Source organism: Xiphophorus hellerii, chromosome 1 (genome assembly GCF_003331165.1).
Source record: "Xiphophorus hellerii strain 12219 chromosome 1, Xiphophorus_hellerii-4.1, whole genome shotgun sequence".
Classification (NCBI taxonomy): Eukaryota; Metazoa; Chordata; class Actinopteri; order Cyprinodontiformes; family Poeciliidae; genus Xiphophorus; species Xiphophorus hellerii.
The window spans coordinates 27788726-27807292 of record NC_045672.1 but is presented as its reverse complement, the minus strand read 5'-3'; the positions used below and the strand labels follow the sequence as shown (position 1 = coordinate 27807292).

At 39.1% G+C, this 18567-nt stretch overlaps 1 protein-coding gene across 14 annotated transcripts in view; it reads left to right on the top strand.

Annotated features, from left to right (window-relative positions):
- hspg2 (heparan sulfate proteoglycan 2) overlaps positions 1 to 18567 on the top strand; it is a 126049-nt gene that overhangs the window by 64408 nt on the left and 43074 nt on the right. For 11 of the 14 annotated variants that reach the window (XM_032557930.1, XM_032557968.1, XM_032557940.1 and 8 more), the window contains 20 exons: positions 78 to 139; positions 235 to 375; positions 1723 to 1893; positions 2642 to 2821; positions 2903 to 3021; positions 3134 to 3245; positions 4318 to 4431; positions 4612 to 4739; positions 5492 to 5578; positions 12712 to 12779; positions 13295 to 13359; positions 13435 to 13575; positions 13768 to 13959; positions 14308 to 14346; positions 15710 to 15961; positions 16084 to 16134; positions 16655 to 16738; positions 17813 to 17905; positions 17997 to 18089; positions 18304 to 18534. In XM_032557930.1, the coding sequence (XP_032413821.1) occupies positions 78 to 139; positions 235 to 375; positions 1723 to 1893; positions 2642 to 2821; positions 2903 to 3021; positions 3134 to 3245; positions 4318 to 4431; positions 4612 to 4739; positions 5492 to 5578; positions 12712 to 12779; positions 13295 to 13359; positions 13435 to 13575; positions 13768 to 13959; positions 14308 to 14346; positions 15710 to 15961; positions 16084 to 16134; positions 16655 to 16738; positions 17813 to 17905; positions 17997 to 18089; positions 18304 to 18534 (2423 nt within the window). The remainder of the gene's footprint in view (positions 1 to 77; positions 140 to 234; positions 376 to 1722; positions 1894 to 2641; positions 2822 to 2902; positions 3022 to 3133; positions 3246 to 4317; positions 4432 to 4611; positions 4740 to 5491; positions 5579 to 12711; positions 12780 to 13294; positions 13360 to 13434; positions 13576 to 13767; positions 13960 to 14307; positions 14347 to 15709; positions 15962 to 16083; positions 16135 to 16654; positions 16739 to 17812; positions 17906 to 17996; positions 18090 to 18303; positions 18535 to 18567) is intronic. The other 3 variants (XM_032557994.1, XM_032558001.1, XM_032557985.1) reach the window with 2 other exon arrangements.

Here is an 18567-nt window from a genome sequence, read left to right as displayed (position 1 = left end):
AGGTATGCAGCGTAGCTGGAGCCCTACCAGGTGCACTTCAGTCCCCACATCATCTTTCCAATGTGCTCTCTCTGCAGCACCCTCCACTTGTGATAACAGAGGAACTATCAGCTCCAGCAGCAGGCCATGCAGCTGCAAGGTATGGCAGTTTATCTTAAAGGGAACGATAGGCATGCCATGCAGATGGATTCCATATGTGCAAGTCCTTGTTTTGTTTTTGTGTGTGCGTTGCAGAACAACGTGGCAGGCGATTTTTGTGATGAGTGTAAGGCTGGATTCTTCCACCTATCAGAGGCCAACCCTGAAGGCTGTTTACGCTGTTTCTGCATGGGGGTGTCCTCACAGTGTGCCAGCTCCTCCTGGAGTAGAGATCAGGTGAGCTGCAGGGTAAAGGAGGGCGGAATATTAATCATCTCTGTTTGATCATTCCTCTTTTTTAATTGTGTCTACCTGGACGTTTGCCTACTTTTGTCATGCCGCATGAGTGTCATAATGTTTTACATTGGTGGGGTCAAAAATAGAAATATAATATAAATATCCTTTATTGTTCCACAATGGAAAAAATTTTGTTCAACAGCAGCAAATTGACAGGCACTTTGCTGCTGCTGCACCTAGTTACTGGTCCACAGTACCAGTAATTGGCTGCTAATATACTCTTGCTTGCTAGCTAGTAGGCATTGCATCAAGTAGTTGACTAGTCACCTGGAAATGTAGCTCAAACTCAAGCTTGTAAGGATCTGACAGTCTATTTCTGCTGTGGTCTGCATGTCGCTTTATCTCGCAAAATCATAGAACCGCTGCTGAGTCAGCGGAGCATCCTGCTGCGCTTTGGGTTAGAGGAGCAGCAGGTGGGTGCGCTAAATTTAACTGTAATCAAAGGGGATCCATTCATAAGAAATTTATGATGTTCCAACATGCACAATTGTGGTCAACGTAATAATTTGACTCCGATATGTGCAGCTATTCTAGATGAGCATATTGATCAAGTCCCAGCTGGTGTTGAGGAACAAAAAAGAAAATCAGACTTTTTGCAATTTTTTGATCCACAATGACAGAAGATCATCGCTCTGCTCCGCTGCTGCAGAAGAAGTTTGGGATAATGTTTTTTTTTATTCTTTTAATTCTTCATGATAGACTTCTGTCTAGACTGTCTTTTGTCAATGTTTGATGTGAATCTTGTTAATAAAGCCTATAAATTAATGTGAAGCATTTTCTCTCATGTATCTATGATGTCACAATGATTTTTATCATGTTGACATCAACTTTAAGAAAATATTAATTTACTAACTATCCAATTTTTTTATGTCCGTTAGGAGTCACTGGAATTTTTTTTTACCAATTTACTGACTTTTGTACATTCCTGTCATAATACATGTCTTAAATTTATTTTGCAATGGTCTTAAAAAGTCTTTAGAAGTCTTAAATTATAGTTGGTGAAGGCTGCAGAAACTCTGGTATGTATAATATTGAACCTGTGAGAATTAGAGAAAATCTACAATAAATTTAGTCCCATTCACCCATGGTTTTGCTTTTAAGAAATGTAGTTTGTATTTTATAATCATACCAACCTGGGAAAACTTGTTTTAAAAAATTCTGTAAAATCCCCAAATTAATCTTAATCGTCATCCCTGAAAGCTATAATGTGTGAATAAACATTTGACAGGAGCTGGAGATGATTTCTGATACGAGTGTGTGAAGATCTGTGCTGTTTCTGTTCCTCAGGTGCGAGGAGGAGTGAATGGGCAGCTCTTCACCCTCTCAAACAGCGGAAACACCAAAACAATTTCTGATGGCATCCTCCAGAGGGGCTCCTCTGTCGTCTACCGCCCCTACTCAAGCAGCTCCAGTGATGTCTTCTTCTGGGTGTTGCCTGAGAGCTTTAGAGGAGATAAGGTAAGACAAATAAGCTTCTCTAGAGGTGGAGCTTGGGATAAAGATAGACTAAAAAAATCTTGGTAACTGTTAGTAGGGGTGGGCATTTATCTTATTGTTTATCATTTGGATAGATTTAGACTATGCAACTGCTCTATACAAGTTTAAAAAGAAAAAGGGGAAAAATTGTAGATAAGAATTTTGATTTATTATTACAATAAATTCCAATTAATGATGTTTGAAAACCCACAAAACTGTCCATATTATCAAGATTGATAGTTTTTATTTTTTAACTTTGTTCAAGGAAAGCATCAGTAATTTATGCTTTTGTTGCTTTCAACTTCTATTTTCTTTGAATTTAAAAATAGAGTTACCGTGTGCAGTTTAGTGATACAAATCATACTTCATCATATAACTGGTGACCCAAAGAACCACATTACATATGGGAATGTTTTTCAAAAGCATCATTTGTGATGGCACAAACTATGGTAGTTTGTGCCATCACTTTTAATATTATCACAAAAGTATTGCAAAGATATTGTGATGAAGTACAAGTCCATCACTCACCCCTAACTATTAGTCAGTGTTTGTATTTTTCTCTGTCTCCTGCTCAGCCATTACCTAGTATGTAAAAAGGTTGAACATCTTTCAAAAGTTAATTCACTGTCAAATCATTGTGGGTGTCTTGTGACTATCCATGCTAAACCACAGGGTGAAATGCTTTTTGACTATTTAGGTTAGTTAAGTGTCCTCTCTGTTCTGCCACCAGGTGACGGCTTATGGCGGGGAGCTCAGCTACACCGTGACCTTTGAACCTTATCAGCGCTCACTGGTGGTTGACGGACAGCCAGACGTGGTTCTCCAGGGCAACGACATCTTCCTGGAGCACTACTCTCAGACGAAGCCCCTCCCACGAGCATCACAAGCTATGACTGTGATGTTCAGAGAGGTGTGTATTTTTGGGAATTAATGTGAACTTTTAGTTAAAACTAAATGCTAACACTAATTTTTTTCCTCCTGTTGCTATCAGTCTTCATGGCGTCGCTCTGATGGGCAGCCATGTACTCGGGAGCACCTGCTAATGGCGCTCGCTGATGTTTCTCTGTTCATGATCCGAGCCACCTATGTTGACAGCATGGTAGAGACCAGGTAAAAATAGAAGACTCATTCACATATTCACAAATAACCCAGAGAAAACTGATCTCACTGCAAAGATAGGAAGTACATCTTTGTGTTCATATATTTCTCTCATGTTGTGCAGGATCTCGGATATCAAGATGGACATCGCTGTTCCTCATGTTACTGGTAGTGAACGAGCCCTGGAGGTAGAGGAATGTGCCTGCCCAGTGGGATACAGAGGAGCTTCTTGCCAGGTAGATGTTCAGACAACTTCAGCTAACAAAATTCAGAGTGCATAAAAGAATGACATTGGTTACAGCAAATATTACATTTGAACTATATTTTTTGTCTTATCTGCAATACATACTTTTGTTTTTGACTCTCAAAAAGAACCTGGGCTGGATTCAGACTCTCATTTCAGTAAATCAACAGATGTAAGAATAAACACTACAGGCACAGCATCATTAAATGTCACGACTTATTCTGGTGAACTGGCACTTACAGTGAAGTCTGTTTGTGAAAGTGTCAATGAGTTAAGACTTTGGAGTTCACCATACTAAAATCGTCAATAGATGAGCTAACTGTGGTTACTCCCTTAATGTCTGAGACTAAATTGGACTCTGTATGTCTGGGTCCATTTTGAGCCACAGAAACAAATGACGATTCCTCTGGGAGTGAGCTAATGTTAACAACAGCTTCTGCCTGATCTCAGTCAGATTACGGGACTCTCTAGTGGACTCTAAGTAGGTTGTGGGCCAGACCAAGTCACATGAATGAACAACTTATATTAGAAATTAGCTTAGTTTTCAGTGTTATTACAAAAAACTGCCCCCATGTGTATTCCTAAAATAATGTAGATTCTAACTCCAACTTTGAGATTTCCATCAGGTAAGGTAAAACAGAGCATCTTTTTCTTCTCTGTCAGCCTTCCTGTTATCTTCTGAAAGTCTTGCTCTCTCCCATACACTTGTCAGTAACAGTTTTCTTTGTGTGTCTCTTTAAAAAATCATATTTTAGAATTGGAAGATGGTATTGTATTAGTCCTCTATCCCTGCATCTTAACCCAAGCAGGGCACTACACCGTAACTGATTTATATAAGTATCTTCCCCTTTGACTTGGATAGATTTAGACTATGCAACTTCTCTATACAAATTTAAAAAGAAAGAGGGGAAGAGTTGCAGATGTGCCCTTGCTTGTTTCAAATAAACTTTTGTTTTCCATTATCTCTTGATGATAATTATCGTGTCTCCTGGTTACAGTGGCACAAAGACATATAGCTGAGTTATCACACGTCTGAGGTGGTTTTTCCATGCTTTTCATCACAGGAGTGTGATGTGGGTTATGCGCGGACCACCTCTGGTCTTTACCTTGGCACGTGTGAGAGGTGCAACTGCAACGGCTACGCCAGCAGCTGTGACCCAGAGACCGGCAGGTGTCTGGTAGGTTCTGTGCCTCTCTTCCTCCCTCCGTACTATCTGCTGGTTGCAAACAAGCTTTGATCCCTCCGGTGGAATGTCCTAATTTCTTGGCTCATCCTAACATGTAAAAACACGAGTACTGTGCTGTGAATTGTTCCAACTCACCTCCTGTTGGTTTGTGTGTGTGTGTGTTCCCTACAGCAATGTCTTCACAACACTGACGGAGAGAGATGTGAAAAATGCCTGTCTGGATTTTACGGAGACCCTACAAGGGGTGGTCCGGTGCCCTGTAAGCGCTGTCCCTGCTATGGAGCCACTTCCAATGCTCAGTGAGTTTACATCTTGACTTGGGTTTGCATGTTTAAGAAGTTGTAGTCCTTAACAAACTTCAATGTATTATCCGTCCGTCCGTCCGTCCGTCCGTCCGTCCGTCCGTCACCTTACACCAGTTGTGAGGTGTGCTGGTGCCTATCTGCAGTGGTCAACGGGTGAGAGGCGGGGTACACCCTGGACAGTTTCGCCGGCCCATCTCAGGGCAACACAGAGACAAGCAAGACAATCAATCATCCAGGCCTAAGGAGAATTTAGAGAGACCTAAAAGATATTTTGTTCTAAAATGGCCTTGTGGGCGTGCCGTGGTGGTGTAGGGGTTAGCGCGACCCATATTTGGAGGCCTTGAGTCCTCGACGCGGCCGTCACGGGTTCGACTCCCGGACCTGACGATATTTGCCGCATGTCTTCTCCCCTCTCCTTCCCCGTTTCCTGTCAGCCTACTGTCATATAAGGGACACTAGAGCCCACAAAAGACCCCCTGGAGGGGTAAAAAAAAAAAAAAGGCCTTGTAGCTCCATATATCTTCCTATCAACTTTGACCATTTTCTCAGTGCTTTGTACAGTTTTGTACTGGTGTGTCATGTAAAATGGCCATAATTCAGCTGAAGTTTGTGATTATATGAAAGACTGTGAAAAAATAATATTATTACTTTCCGAGTCCCTTTTTTAGAAAAAAGGATTAGAACAAAGTAAACTTTGTGCAGTAAAAGAGAACCCTGCAGTAATGTTTTCTTTTCTTTTCTTAAAGATTCTCCCCAGAGTGCCACCTGGGCTCTGACGGTCAACCAGTCTGTGATACCTGTCCTCCTGGATTGACAGGTTTGCGCTGTGAAAGGTACATCACACTCTCCTTTTCTTTTCATCTCTTCTTACTTGTTTGTTTTCCTCTCTGTCTTCTTGATTCTGTTTGGGGGTTTGCTGGCTGTTTGGCAGCAAGGTGAACTTGGTCTGACATTAGCATTTGTCTGCTTCATTCACATGGCAGCGATATGGGCATGTCCATATCTGTTATTTTTTGTGGAAGCTGTCACTGGTCAGGGGGATGCTGACTTGAGTAAACCCAGAATTTACTGTACTTCCAGAATTTTTTACTTTTCCACTTTAACTTTGTTTATTCTTCTTGCTTTTTTTTTACGATGTATTTGTAGATTTACAGAGCTTATTTTTCAATAGAGTAATGTGTCCTATTATTATACACTTTTGGTGTTTTTAATAATAGAATTATTCAATCTTTATTTTTTGTTGCAAATATAGTTGTCCCTGAATTTGGCAATATATAGACAAACCAATCAAGGGGTTTGTGACCAAAGACACAAACCCCTTGTGAAACCAATTTTAGTCAATTCTGATTTAGCTTCACGTACTGTTATTGTCAAGATCTAAAATATATTTTGTAGCCTTCCTGGCATTTACTATTTTTACTATTTGAACAATAAAGATCAAATTAAAATAGATCTTTTGTGTTTCTCAAGCAGACAGGTGCAAAACAATCAACACTGCAAAACTGCAAACTGACATTGGACAAACCGGTGAGCTGAGGTTTAGATTTCTGGTGTAGCAGCCTGACTTAAAAGCTAACTCTGTAGAAAATACAATATTCTTTTAAACTGGACATTACACTTTTTATTCTTCCTCAGAATTGAATTGACCTTTCCTAGAATATCAAAACTAGCAAACTGAATATCAGTGATTAGCAGAATTAACCTGGCCAAGGGTAAACGTCTGTCTCTATGTGTACTTCCTAAAGATTGTAAAGAATGTACCTTGACTGTGAGATTTTCAAAGGGTTGCTTAGTCTTCTTGTTATTTGCTAAAGTTCGCTACAGAACAGATTTCCTCTTCAGTAGGTGGTAGTCGTAAATGGACTGAACCAATATGCCTTTATAGTGCTCAAAGCACTTTACACTAGAGCCACATTCACCTATTCGCACTCATATTTATACATTGATTCGCAGATTGATGATGAAACATCACCCTGGATGGGTACAAATTCATATTCTGTGACATACGGGTCTCTTTAGTACACCAGAAAAGTTGTATTCTTGCAGAATGTGTTGTAGGACCCTGAATAAACAAGGAAAACACTGCCTCTTTAGGAAACCTTTTGAAAAAGTTTCCTACTTCATTTGTTTTTCTTCTGACTTAATTTCAAATATTTGACTGGTAACGAAATGGGCTTACTTTGAGTCTTTCTTCCTCCATAAGAATATCCATATCTGATAGTGCTTGGGTATTTTTGTGTCTTGTGATTGACAAAAAAGATTTAATTTTTAGGTTTCCAACTGGTCTTTTAAGACCAGCATTGCACAATTCAGGTCAACAACCAATTTCTCAGTGCATCGCTTGCTAAAAATCTTACTTTTGCTTCATCCTGTCCTTTTACCTTCAATAGCCTTTATCAGAGGATTATTTCTGCTTCAGCTTTGCTGGTAGAAAAGTGTTGAGGTGAAAATTCTGTCCGCGCACAGACCCCATGTCCTGTGTCCTGTGGATCATAAATGTAAATGTGGCATTTATGAGGACTCCTGTCTGGCTGTCAAATCTTTGCCACAGCAAGGGCAAAGATGACCAGGTGACATTGGGAATAAGTAATTTATTTTTCACTTGACGTCTTTGCCTGCAACACGCCTGATTTTGCTGTTTTGATGTTAAGAGAAGACAAGCCGGCTGCTGACAGTTGTGGGGATCCTCTCCTGGAAGAGCACATTGGCAGCCTCCTACCTGTGGGATGTGGAGCAGAGCCAGTCTTCAATTTCAGCTGGGATAAAGAGATAGATCCCTATGGTAGTGGGAATGATGATGAAGATGATATTTATCATCCAGAAAAAGGCACTACTGTTGTCCCTACTCGGACATTAATGTGGACTTCATCTCTCCATGACAGATCAAAATTAACTGAAGGCATTAAGATCCTAGTCAATTCGAACAGGTCATCTCCCAGACTGCCACCCCGTTTCACTCCCAGCCCAGAAATAAGGCACTCCAGCTTTCAACACCTGCTCCGAATTCACCTCAATGCCTTCAACAAGCGCTTGAGCATGCTAGAAGGCAACACACTAGATATGAAAGAAAGTATTCGTAGTATGGAGAACCAGCAGAGTCACCTCAACACTCATCTGACGAAGCTTATTGCGGTCCATTCACTGCAAGATAAGGACAAGAAGATATCCGAGCTGGAGAGAAGCTACACAGACATGGATACTCGACTTAAAAGACTGGAGGGACGGCTGGAGATTTTAATTGACGGCTTCACGGCACTCGCTCAACAGATGAACAAGATGAAACGTGCAAGACACACATCCCGTCGGCTCCAAGAAAAGAGGTTTCTGCCTCCATTCAGTACAGTCATTGCTGTTCCGCTGTATTCAACTCCTCAGTCTGTGATCAGAGCTGAATCCACTGAATCGCCACTCGCTGTGAGAGCTACAGTGCCCCAAAGCATACCCACTCCAAGTGTTGTTTTAACCAAACAAAGCCATCTCGTAATCCCTCAGAGAGACAGAAAGCTGAAATCAGGAGTGATCACTACTACTAAGTCCCTAACTGTAACAAAATCAGCCAAAAGTCATGTCCCACCCAAGCAAACAAACAAATTTAAGACCACCCTTGGTAAGGAGAGCAAGACTGTTCCAAAGTCTACATTGGAAACTCCAGTAAAGCCTCAAACCAAAAGGCCAAAGGGTAGCAGGTCATCTGTGACCGCTAAACATATTTCACAGCCAAGGCAAACAAAGTCCAGGAAAACTAAACAAGAGGCAGCCGTCACTAAATTTCAACTTGAACCCCCAGCTCACAAATCAAAGCCTTTGAAGACCTCTCAGCTGCATAAACAGTCTGGCCAAGCCAAGAAAAAGGATTCTTTGCCGCTTATCAAAAACAGTGGACGAGACAAGGCTGTAAGATCAGATGCACCTGTCCAGAAGACGTCTAAAGGCAAGAAACTCTCAGAGCCACACAAGGGAAACTCTAAGCAAAATTACACAATGACTAAAGAATCTCCCAAAAAAGTCTCCACAAACACACAACGGACAAAACCTTATGCTGTCAGAAAGACCCAATCCTCAACAAAAAGGACGAGTAACTCTAACAGCAAATCTATTTCCCTTAATAAGTCTGACACAACAGTACGTAATAAAGTCAGGTCTTCCATTGTGCACCAAACAAGCAAGAAAAGAGAACCTAAGGAAAAAGCTAACTCAAAATCTGGAGTTATGGATCTGCTGAAGCTCTTAAATGGAGATTACAAGTCTTCAAAACGAAGGAAGGATCAAGAGGGTTCTCTTCATATTGTTTTAGGAAAAGTTGCTATTCCTATAAAAATCATCCCAGATTACTAAGCAGCACTATGTTGTGTTGAACTGTTTTCTATTTTTATCCAAAGTTGAAATCCTGGACCTCATGTTCATGTCCTCACTCCGTGAATAGTTATTAATGAAGGGGTTTTATTTTTACCATATTGATAGAGGGTCACATGCTTAAGGTTTCATGTATTTTGATACGTTCTTCAAAGGTGTACTCTCTAGCAAAATATTGCCATAACTGTTGCACAAAAATATGCTATGAAGAAATGGCTAAATATTCTGTTGTTACTGCTTGTGCCTGATTTTTGTTCTAAGGTAGACTACCTCAGGTCTGGCACCATTTCATTCTTTTATCCTCTACATCTTCTGTCATTCAGTTTCTGTGTGATGTTGTGTGAGTGTTATTTATTGCACAATGTGTCTTTGAGTAAATACTTTGATGGTCCACATCAGGGGATTTAAAATTCAGGCCTTGAGGTATGGTGTCATGCAACTTTTAGATGTGTCGCTGGTCCAACATACCTTAAATTACTAATTACTTTTTCATTATGCAGTCAAGTTCCCCAGGGTCCTGCTAATGACCTCATTATTTGACTCAGGTTTGTTGTAGCATAGACATTTCTGAAGATTGCAGGATCCTGGCCCTTGAGGCCTGGATATGAAGACCACTGATCTTGTCTATGCTCTAGAAAAATAAGATTTTAACTTGTTTAATAAGGGGTAAAAGTGAAGAGGAACATTTCTCTGAAATATTATAAACATGTTGGAGCTTTTATTATTTTACCTTAATTTGTTTCTTTTTCGATTTAGGCAGTTGGAACCGAAATCTTGCAGACATTACAGGGGGTTTTTTTGTCACACAGTCACAAGTTGTAGTCACTACTAAGGGTGATGCATAGTAAAATGGTCAGAGTGAAATATTTTAATAAACTTTGGTTGATTTATTTGAAGGGTTTTTTTTTAATCTAGAAATACAGCTAGAAATTTTTAATATTGGGAAATAGCTCAATGTTTCTTGTCAGTCATGTTACATCAATCCATTACACACAGAGGAAAATATTTTATGCCGTTACTTATTATAATTTTGAAGATTATGGCTTACAGATAATGAAACCCCAAAATTTTGTGTTTCAGGAAAATAGAATACTAAATAGTATCAATAAGAAAAAGGATGTTTTAGACAGAAATATCAGGCTTCTGAAAAGGTTGTTTTTCAATGCACATAATAATTGGCTGGGTCTCTTTTTGCACGAATAAATGTATCAATAATTCACAGATTATCTGACTAACACAGTGGTCATTGAACCAGCTTTTGGTACTTTTGTCAGTGTGGAAAGGTCTCAAAATCACCACTGACTTTAGAAATTTTACACTGGACTTAGATCAACAAGGATTCTGTGCTGATTTCATTTTCTAGAAGGATTTGAAGACTTTTCCATATGCAAAAAGAGATTTTCAATCAAAAACTATGTGCATAGAAAAACAATATTTTCAGAAACCTGGCATTTCTGTTAAAAATGTAATTTTTTTTATTGATCTAATGTAATATTAAAATTTGATGAAACACTAAATTTTGGGGTTTTATTACCTGTAAGCCCTAATTCTCCAAATTTCAAGAAATAAAGACTTGAAACATTTCAGTGTAATAGATCTATATATTTTATGAGTTTTAATTTCTAAGATGAGTGACAAGAAATATTGAACATTTCCATATGCAAATTTTTGGAGCTGTAACTGTACAACCATGTTTCTTCTAGGATGAAATCTTCACACTTTAGCGATTTCCCCTCAATTCCTTTAACATAATCAAATGTTGACATTACTGGCATGAAATTAGATGTTTTAATATTTATTGTAAATATTGTGTTGACCGTGTCAATATATTCTCATTATAATCCATTAGATTTTCTTATATTACCATTGTCAATGTAAAATGTACACTCACCCAGATGGAGTCATGCAAATTAAACTAAATTAAATTAAATTAAATTGTTGAGTTAAATGCTTATCTGACTGTACTGGATGTATTATAGAATCCCCCACTTTGTTGATTGTATTGTATGATTGGCACACAAATCATGCGGTTGGTTGGCATAAAACACGCAGTGATGTTCTCTTGGTGGAGTCTGGTCTCATCCAACCACACCCTTCACATTGCGTTTTGGTGTCCTGCCATAACCATTGGTTCCAACATCTGTCCACCCTGACATCTGTATACCTCATATTCTAACCCACAATGTATTAGCATACTGCTATTTCAGTCTTATTTTTGTACAGCACATCATCTCTGTTGAGCAATCTTCACTGACTGTTGTGACTGAGTGGTGGGCCTTCTGAAAACCATTACGTGATGCTAGCAATAACATGCTAGCATCATGAGTTGTCATAGAAACACATGGAGGTTGTTCGGCTAAAAACTTTGTAAGAAAATCCATTTAAATAGTTGTTTATTGTGTTTTATTTTTATTTTAGTGAAATACTTCCTTGTTATGTTATATGCTTACATTTTCCGACAGGTTATAATTATGACATATTCACAATACAAATGTAAATGCACAATCCAACCATGCTCCATAAAAACCCACAGTGTAATAATGTACTGCTATTTCAGTCTTATTGTTGTACAAGGCATCATCTGTGCTGAGTGATCTTCACTGACTCTTCTGACTGAGTGTTGGGCTTTCCGTCATTCATTACCTGATGCTAGCATTGGCATGCCAGCTTCCCGAGTTGTCATAGAAACACTTGGAGGATGTTAAACTGAAAACTTAAGAATGTGCATTTAAATTGTATGTTTTATTTTTACTTGAGTTTTAAATATGTATTGTTGTTCTGAATGATTTATATTTGTTTGTAAATGTACAAAACACCATGAAGTGCCGAATGATCTATGCTTTAAAGGCAGTTAGTTTTAAAAAAGCAAGTTTATGACATGGAAGCCCTCTTTGTTGACCACTGACCTGTGGACCTGCCAGAGTACAGGTGAGGTAAGCAAGACTGCAGCGCCGAAAGTAGCAGGTTTGGGTTTGCTTTGCTTTGGTTGCAGCGCAAATCTTTGCCTGAGTTCTTGCTACATTTCTTTCCTACCTCACAGTATGATTTTATTTTCAATTGCATTCTCAATATTTTCACCTGCATACTAGCTATACTTACCTCCACTTTGTTTTGTTCTGGTGTCAGTCCTTTACCCATAAAACCTGTAGTTTTATGATAATGGTGATACTTTTCTAACTGTATACGAGTCTTGTCATTTGTGATTCTGTGAAAGGAAAACTTTTTCTGTTTCAGTTGGGCATTCATATGAGAGATGGAATCAACATATGAGACATGTTGAACAGTTTAGCTGCGCCCATGCTTCATCCATCTCCAGGGCTGCTAGCAGTGTCAAATCATCTTTTGTTTCGTTTTGTCTTGAAAGCCTGTTGGAATATGGTGAAAAGACTGTCTATCATTTATTTGGGGTTATTACTTTAAGACTAGTGTAAATTGTAGATCTGTACAAATTAGCAGTAGTTTGAAGGGGTTCTCCCAACAAACTCTACACTCCAGGACTTTGCTAGGGGTCAGGAACCTACACTTTTTCCAGATTTTGGGCTAATGCTGTTTAACTTCAAACCTGGATCTATTTTATTGGAAATATTTTGTTTAACAGATAATTTTTCTTTAGATGTGCACCAGGATATATTGGCAACCCACTGCGGGGACAGGAATGTGTGCCTGACAATGATATCAATGGTAAGCCATTTGTTTTATTCCTGATGTTCCATTTTTATGGCTCTTCTTTTTTTTTATTAAAATCCATTGCCTCGCAAAGATAATCACAGCAAATTGAAATTTTGAACATTGAACAGCTCAGAGACTTGTTGGAGAACATTAAAGAAGCCCAACAGACAGGATATTGAAAAACTTGTGGAGAAACAGGGTTACACATAGATTAAAATTGCCTAGTCAACGTCCAGGCCTAAACCCAATTTTTTCTATTCTGCAGACTACAAAATGGCAAAATGTAAATTCGTAGCACACTTTTTAGATTTTTATTTCTCTTTCACTGCTTTTGTTGTCCAATAAATGCACTGAAATTTGTGGTTTTAAGGTGACTAAATGGTATTTCACATTAACCCCTTAACTGGTGGCGAAAAAGGCAGAGTATTCAAACAGACTAGATTTGTCCCATGGATGGGATACCACCAGTTAAGGGGTTAACAAAGGTGTTGCATACAATAAACATGTTATTTGCTACCTTGTTACAGGCAACTGTTATAACTGTAACCAAGATGGCAGAGAAAGCTGCTCTGGTGGTGTATGCCTGTGCAAGGTGATGGAAACATGCAGACTATTTGTTTGGACAAACCTTCTCTTGTCTGACCTTGGCTGATTGTTATTGTTGCAGATTAACGTTGAAGGTCCATCTTGCTCCACCTGTAAAGCGGGAACCTTCCATCTCAACCAGGAAAACAAAGATGGCTGCTTGTCCTGTTTCTGTATGGGTGTCACTCAGCAGTGCACCAGTTCTACATACTACAGAGATGTGGTAAGTTCTTTAACTTGTTTTACACACCATTTTGAAACAATGCAGGTAAGAATTATGCAGTTTTTCTCAGACTCTGCATGACTTAATTTTAAAGTTCATAACAGTATGTTCGAGAAATATTAGTTTGCCAGAAGAAAGCTTCTTCTTATTGATAAATTTCCATCTGAACTAGCAGGCTTCTTGTGTCTGCAGGTCTCTTCTGTCTTTACTCCAAGAAACTTTCAGGGATTTGCTCTAGTAAACCGCCAGAGGACCAGTCGTGTTTCTACTGGTTTCACAGTGGAGATTTCCACCGAAGGCACTCAGCTGTCCTACAGCAACTTTAACTACCTGGGACAGGACCCGCACTACTGGCAGCTTCCAGATGTTTACCAAGGAGATAAGGTCAGTAGCCAACAAGAGAAGTTAGATCAGTGAATCAACTAAAGTGAGATGTGCAAATAGCAGCAGTGCTGGTTCATGGGACTGTGCGAAGCATCAGAAACTTGTAGACCAGTTTCTTACCTGCAGCCTTTTTATGTTGCTCCCTTTCCTTGCCTTATGTCTCTGCAAGTCTTGAAAATCAAAGTTTTTTCAATATGTGTGTAGTTTCTTTACCTCCATTTCTGCATCAATCTTGCTGTTAAATCTTTGACAGTCTTATGACAAAATATGTATAAATGGTAACTGCAATAATCATTTATATAACTTTGCTCTCCAATTTTTGTTTGCATTTCCCTCCATTTTCTGTAGAAAGATTCTTACTTTTCTCGTATCAAACGAGCAGATCAGGTATAGTGACCACAATGAATGACGGATTTTTGATCATCAAATCATCTAAAAAGATTAAAAGCCCTTATTATTAACTTTTATTTGCTATCTAATGCATGCCTGTAACTGTGGCTGATGGGTCTGGCATGGTCATGGTTGTTAAATAAAGGTACACAGTGAGTGAGCATGAGGCCAGTGAACCTGCATATTCCATGAATCGCTTTCTGCATCGCATCACATGAGCCATGTAAATAGATTGATCATTAATGGTCCATTTCAGAGATTCACAAAGTTTAACTTTCCCTCAGTAACACTGCCACAACACTAGCAAATACCATGAGCTCAGTGAAACAGACAGTGATCAAGGGCTTCCTTCATCCACATCAATAGAGTGACTCGTATTCGCCAGAGGAACAGCTAAGGAAGGATGCTTCTGTTTGGAGCCTAATGGCCGCCGAACGTAAGGCCAAACAAAGACCCAAAAGAGACAGCCAGGTATTTGGTATGAGCTGCGCTGTAGCGTAAACCATCTAACACTTCTAACCAGAATATAGCACCCTCTATACTTATTGACCCCCACAGTTCCAGTGGTTTTAAACTTCTGAATTTTTGTTCTGAAGTAGACTTGGGCACATTTATGGGTGTAACCATTGTCTTGGAGTCACTTCCTGACTTATGAAGCTCAGCACAGACCTGTTTTCCTTCTATAGCATGTCCTCATGTTTTCCTCACTTTATAAATTAGATAAGAATAAGGGTCCCCTAGTTTCACTTTGCACAATATTTACATTTCAGAGAAATGAGAGGTAATGAGCTAACAATGTAGAGTTCATGGACTTGGTTCAACCTAAAAAAGTAAAATAGGTTTTTTTTTAATGTTTTTTTTTAAAAATATATTGACTTTATGACTTTTTTTGGATTGCCAATAACTGTGGTTTGTCTTATGATGGATCTTCCCTCCCTCCAAATGAAAATACACAAAGTAATGGTTGGACTTTTCCTAAATTTTCCTTGTGAGTATAGGATTTTGTGATAAAAGACTAATTATTTAGTATTTTTATGCATGTTTAAAACATACATCTGTGAGTATATAGGGTGCTGTATTTGGCACAGACTGTAGACAGTTTTTAAGTGTTAATGCATGTGTTTATATGTGATGAGTTGAAGACGTGTTTGATGTTTGCTCTTGGTGTGACCCTGGATAGTTGAGACTTTAGACTTTTTAAGATACTCAAACATCACTGGCTCCTATGACAGCACCCTCACTTAATTCCTCAATTGTGTCACACAGTTGAGGAATAACTAAAACTCTAATCTCCACCTTTTTCCTGCTAACTGTCCCACCATTACCTCTCCACTCTGTTTCTGGTGCCCTGCTTCCTCAGAATGATGTCAAAAAGCTGGATGATGAGGTCTGGGCAATTCTGTCTAACTTCTCCAATGGACAAGCCGGTTTCCCTCCATTTCTCCCCCCTCCTAAATCCTCTTCATTTCCCTCCTCCCGGGTCCCGAACTCTTCTTCTCCTCAATGGTCTTTGCATAACCTGAGCCCCCCCTCTCCCGCATCCGGTGTTTCTTCCTCTGTTAGACCAACCCGGCCCCAGTCTTACTCACCAGGCCACGCCCCTCGTCTGCAGGTACACTCTGTCGGAGTCGGCCAGAGTTGTGATGTCAGGGTTTTAAATTTTTGAGTTAGTCGTTGCTATTGGTGACTTTTTGGCTTTTCTTTTTGGGGTCTGGGTCTGCTGTGGGTGACCAGAGCAAGAACACTTTCAGCAAGTCTGCTGGTGCTTCTGGAGGCAGCAGTAAGGTAGACGGTAACAAGAAAGCATGAAATAATTTGCCACCTGTTTCTCACCATTAAAAAAAGAAATTAGTAATACAGTAGATTTTGAATGAAGTCTACTTCACAAACTGACCAGACCAGATTTACTTTGAGTTAACATAATATCACAGTATCAAAGGCCAGACAATTTTTGTAAGTCTGAAAAGACAGACTTTTAATTTTTTGTTTTATGTTTTAAAAAGAGCCAAATCTCACAAATCCATGGAAAGAAATTTGATATAAGGCTACAAAACTCATTTTTAAATGTTTTTTTTACAGTTTTCAAATTGGACTTGATTTTTAGAAATCTGTAATAACACAAACCAAACTGTAGTTTCTGACTTAAAATAATTTAGGACTTTAACTTTGTCATGTTTGTCAGACTTTCTCTATGCCCTGCTTGCCTACTTTTTTCTGTTTGTCTGCGTGCTTGCAAGTTGCACTCCCTGCTTTTCTGTCTGTGGCTTTTTCTCTAAAGCCGTTTTCTCCATCTTTGGCCTCTCAGTACGCTCTGGTCTACAAAGGTTTCAGCTCGCAGCAAGACGATGTGCTGTACTGGCAGCTCCCTGAGCAGTTCACAGGGGAAAAGGTAACTGGAAATACTTCTGGGCAGGATTCAGCAAAACTCTTAGCAGACTTTTTTCTACTCCATTGAGCCATTTCCATTGTCCTTACGTGATTATTTTTGATTTCCTGCACATCTGTCTTGCAAGAAGAGAAATTATTTGCAGTCTTAAAATATCAAATATAATTTGTAAAAGATCTGACTGTGAAAATAAGAACTTACTTTAACAGAATCCAGGAGAGTAATAGAACACATTTGTGGACAAGAAAAACACAAAAGTAAATATTATTTACACATATCCAATTGAACAATGGGTATAATAGTAACTGGTAGGACTATGCTGATTATAACAGCATTCCTGTCCAATTGATGAAACTATTTTTCTGCTCTCCATATACTTTGGGGAAACAATAAAGAAAGGAAAAATATTCTATATCTAGACATCGTTCCCCATTCAGTTATCCACTTTCTAACTATTAGAAATTTCCAACTTAAATCACCCTGCCCATTGTCCTTGTTTATAAATAATATTCACATAGCTACCATATGATTGTCTTTTTCTCTTCATCTACAATTAATTTCTACTTGCACAGTTGACAGTTTCCAGTTTTTCATCCATCCGTCCATCCATCCATCCATCCATCCATCCATCCATCCATCCATCCATCCATCCATCTATCCATCCATCCATCCCACTCTCTTCCTTTAAGTCAATGTCCATATTTAAATATTTAAATGCTGAGTACTGTAAAAATATCTTGTCTACTTATACCAAGAGCTTAAAAGGGATGGCATTTTTAACTTTGATATTATAAAAACGTGCAATATATACACATGAAACTACATTAAATAAGATATTTTATAAAATGTTATGATTTCTTTATAAGAATAGTATGAATGTCATATGAGTTACTTGCTTATGTTTTTTCCTGTGGTTTACATTAATATATTGTTTTGTGTTGAATCACACTGAATATTTTAGAAGAGATTTTCCTCTTACACGGGTCTTCATGTGTCACAATGTACATTGCTGTTTCTCAAACAGCCATGCTGCATTATTTTAACAAACTAACTCATCAATTGGTTTCAATGCTTCAGGTGGGTTCTTATGGTGGCAAACTGAAATACACCATAACCTATGTGACCGGTTCCAGAGGAACAGAACTCGAAGATGCTGACGTTCAGATCATTGTGAGTATGCCTTGCAACTGGTGGGCTGGTTTCCAATCACAACTGCCAACATTTGCTGGATTTACTCATCCACCCTTGTTGTCCGTCATAGGGTAATGACATCACACTGGTAGCCCGTCAGGCATGGCAGAGGATCCAGCCGGGCGGCAGAGAGAGAAAACAGTTCGAGATCATCTTTAGGGAGGTGAGTACATCCTTACCTCACCCAAACTACAGTAAAAACATTATTAAATATATTTCACTACAACATATTGTAGAATTATTACATGTGTTTTTAGAGATGAGTCTGCTAAACCTAAATTGGAGAACTGAAATGTTTGTGAGCACATTTCAATCATCAAGGATCTGTCCTAAATGTGTTGGCATGATGCTGATTGAGCTTTTTTTCTGTTTCATAGGAACACTGGCGTAGACCTGATGGCATGCCTGCCACCAGAGAGCACCTGATGATGGTTCTGGCTGATCTGGATGATATCCTGATCCGAGCTTCCTACTCCACTGACATGCGCTCGTCCAGCATCTCTGACGTCAGTATGGAGGTGGCTGTGCCCAACTACAGTGGCTTGGCACAGGCCTTTGAGGTGGAGCAGTGTCGCTGCCCGCCTGGCTACCAAGGACTTTCCTGCCAGGTATATGTAGATATATTCTGTATAAAAAAAAAA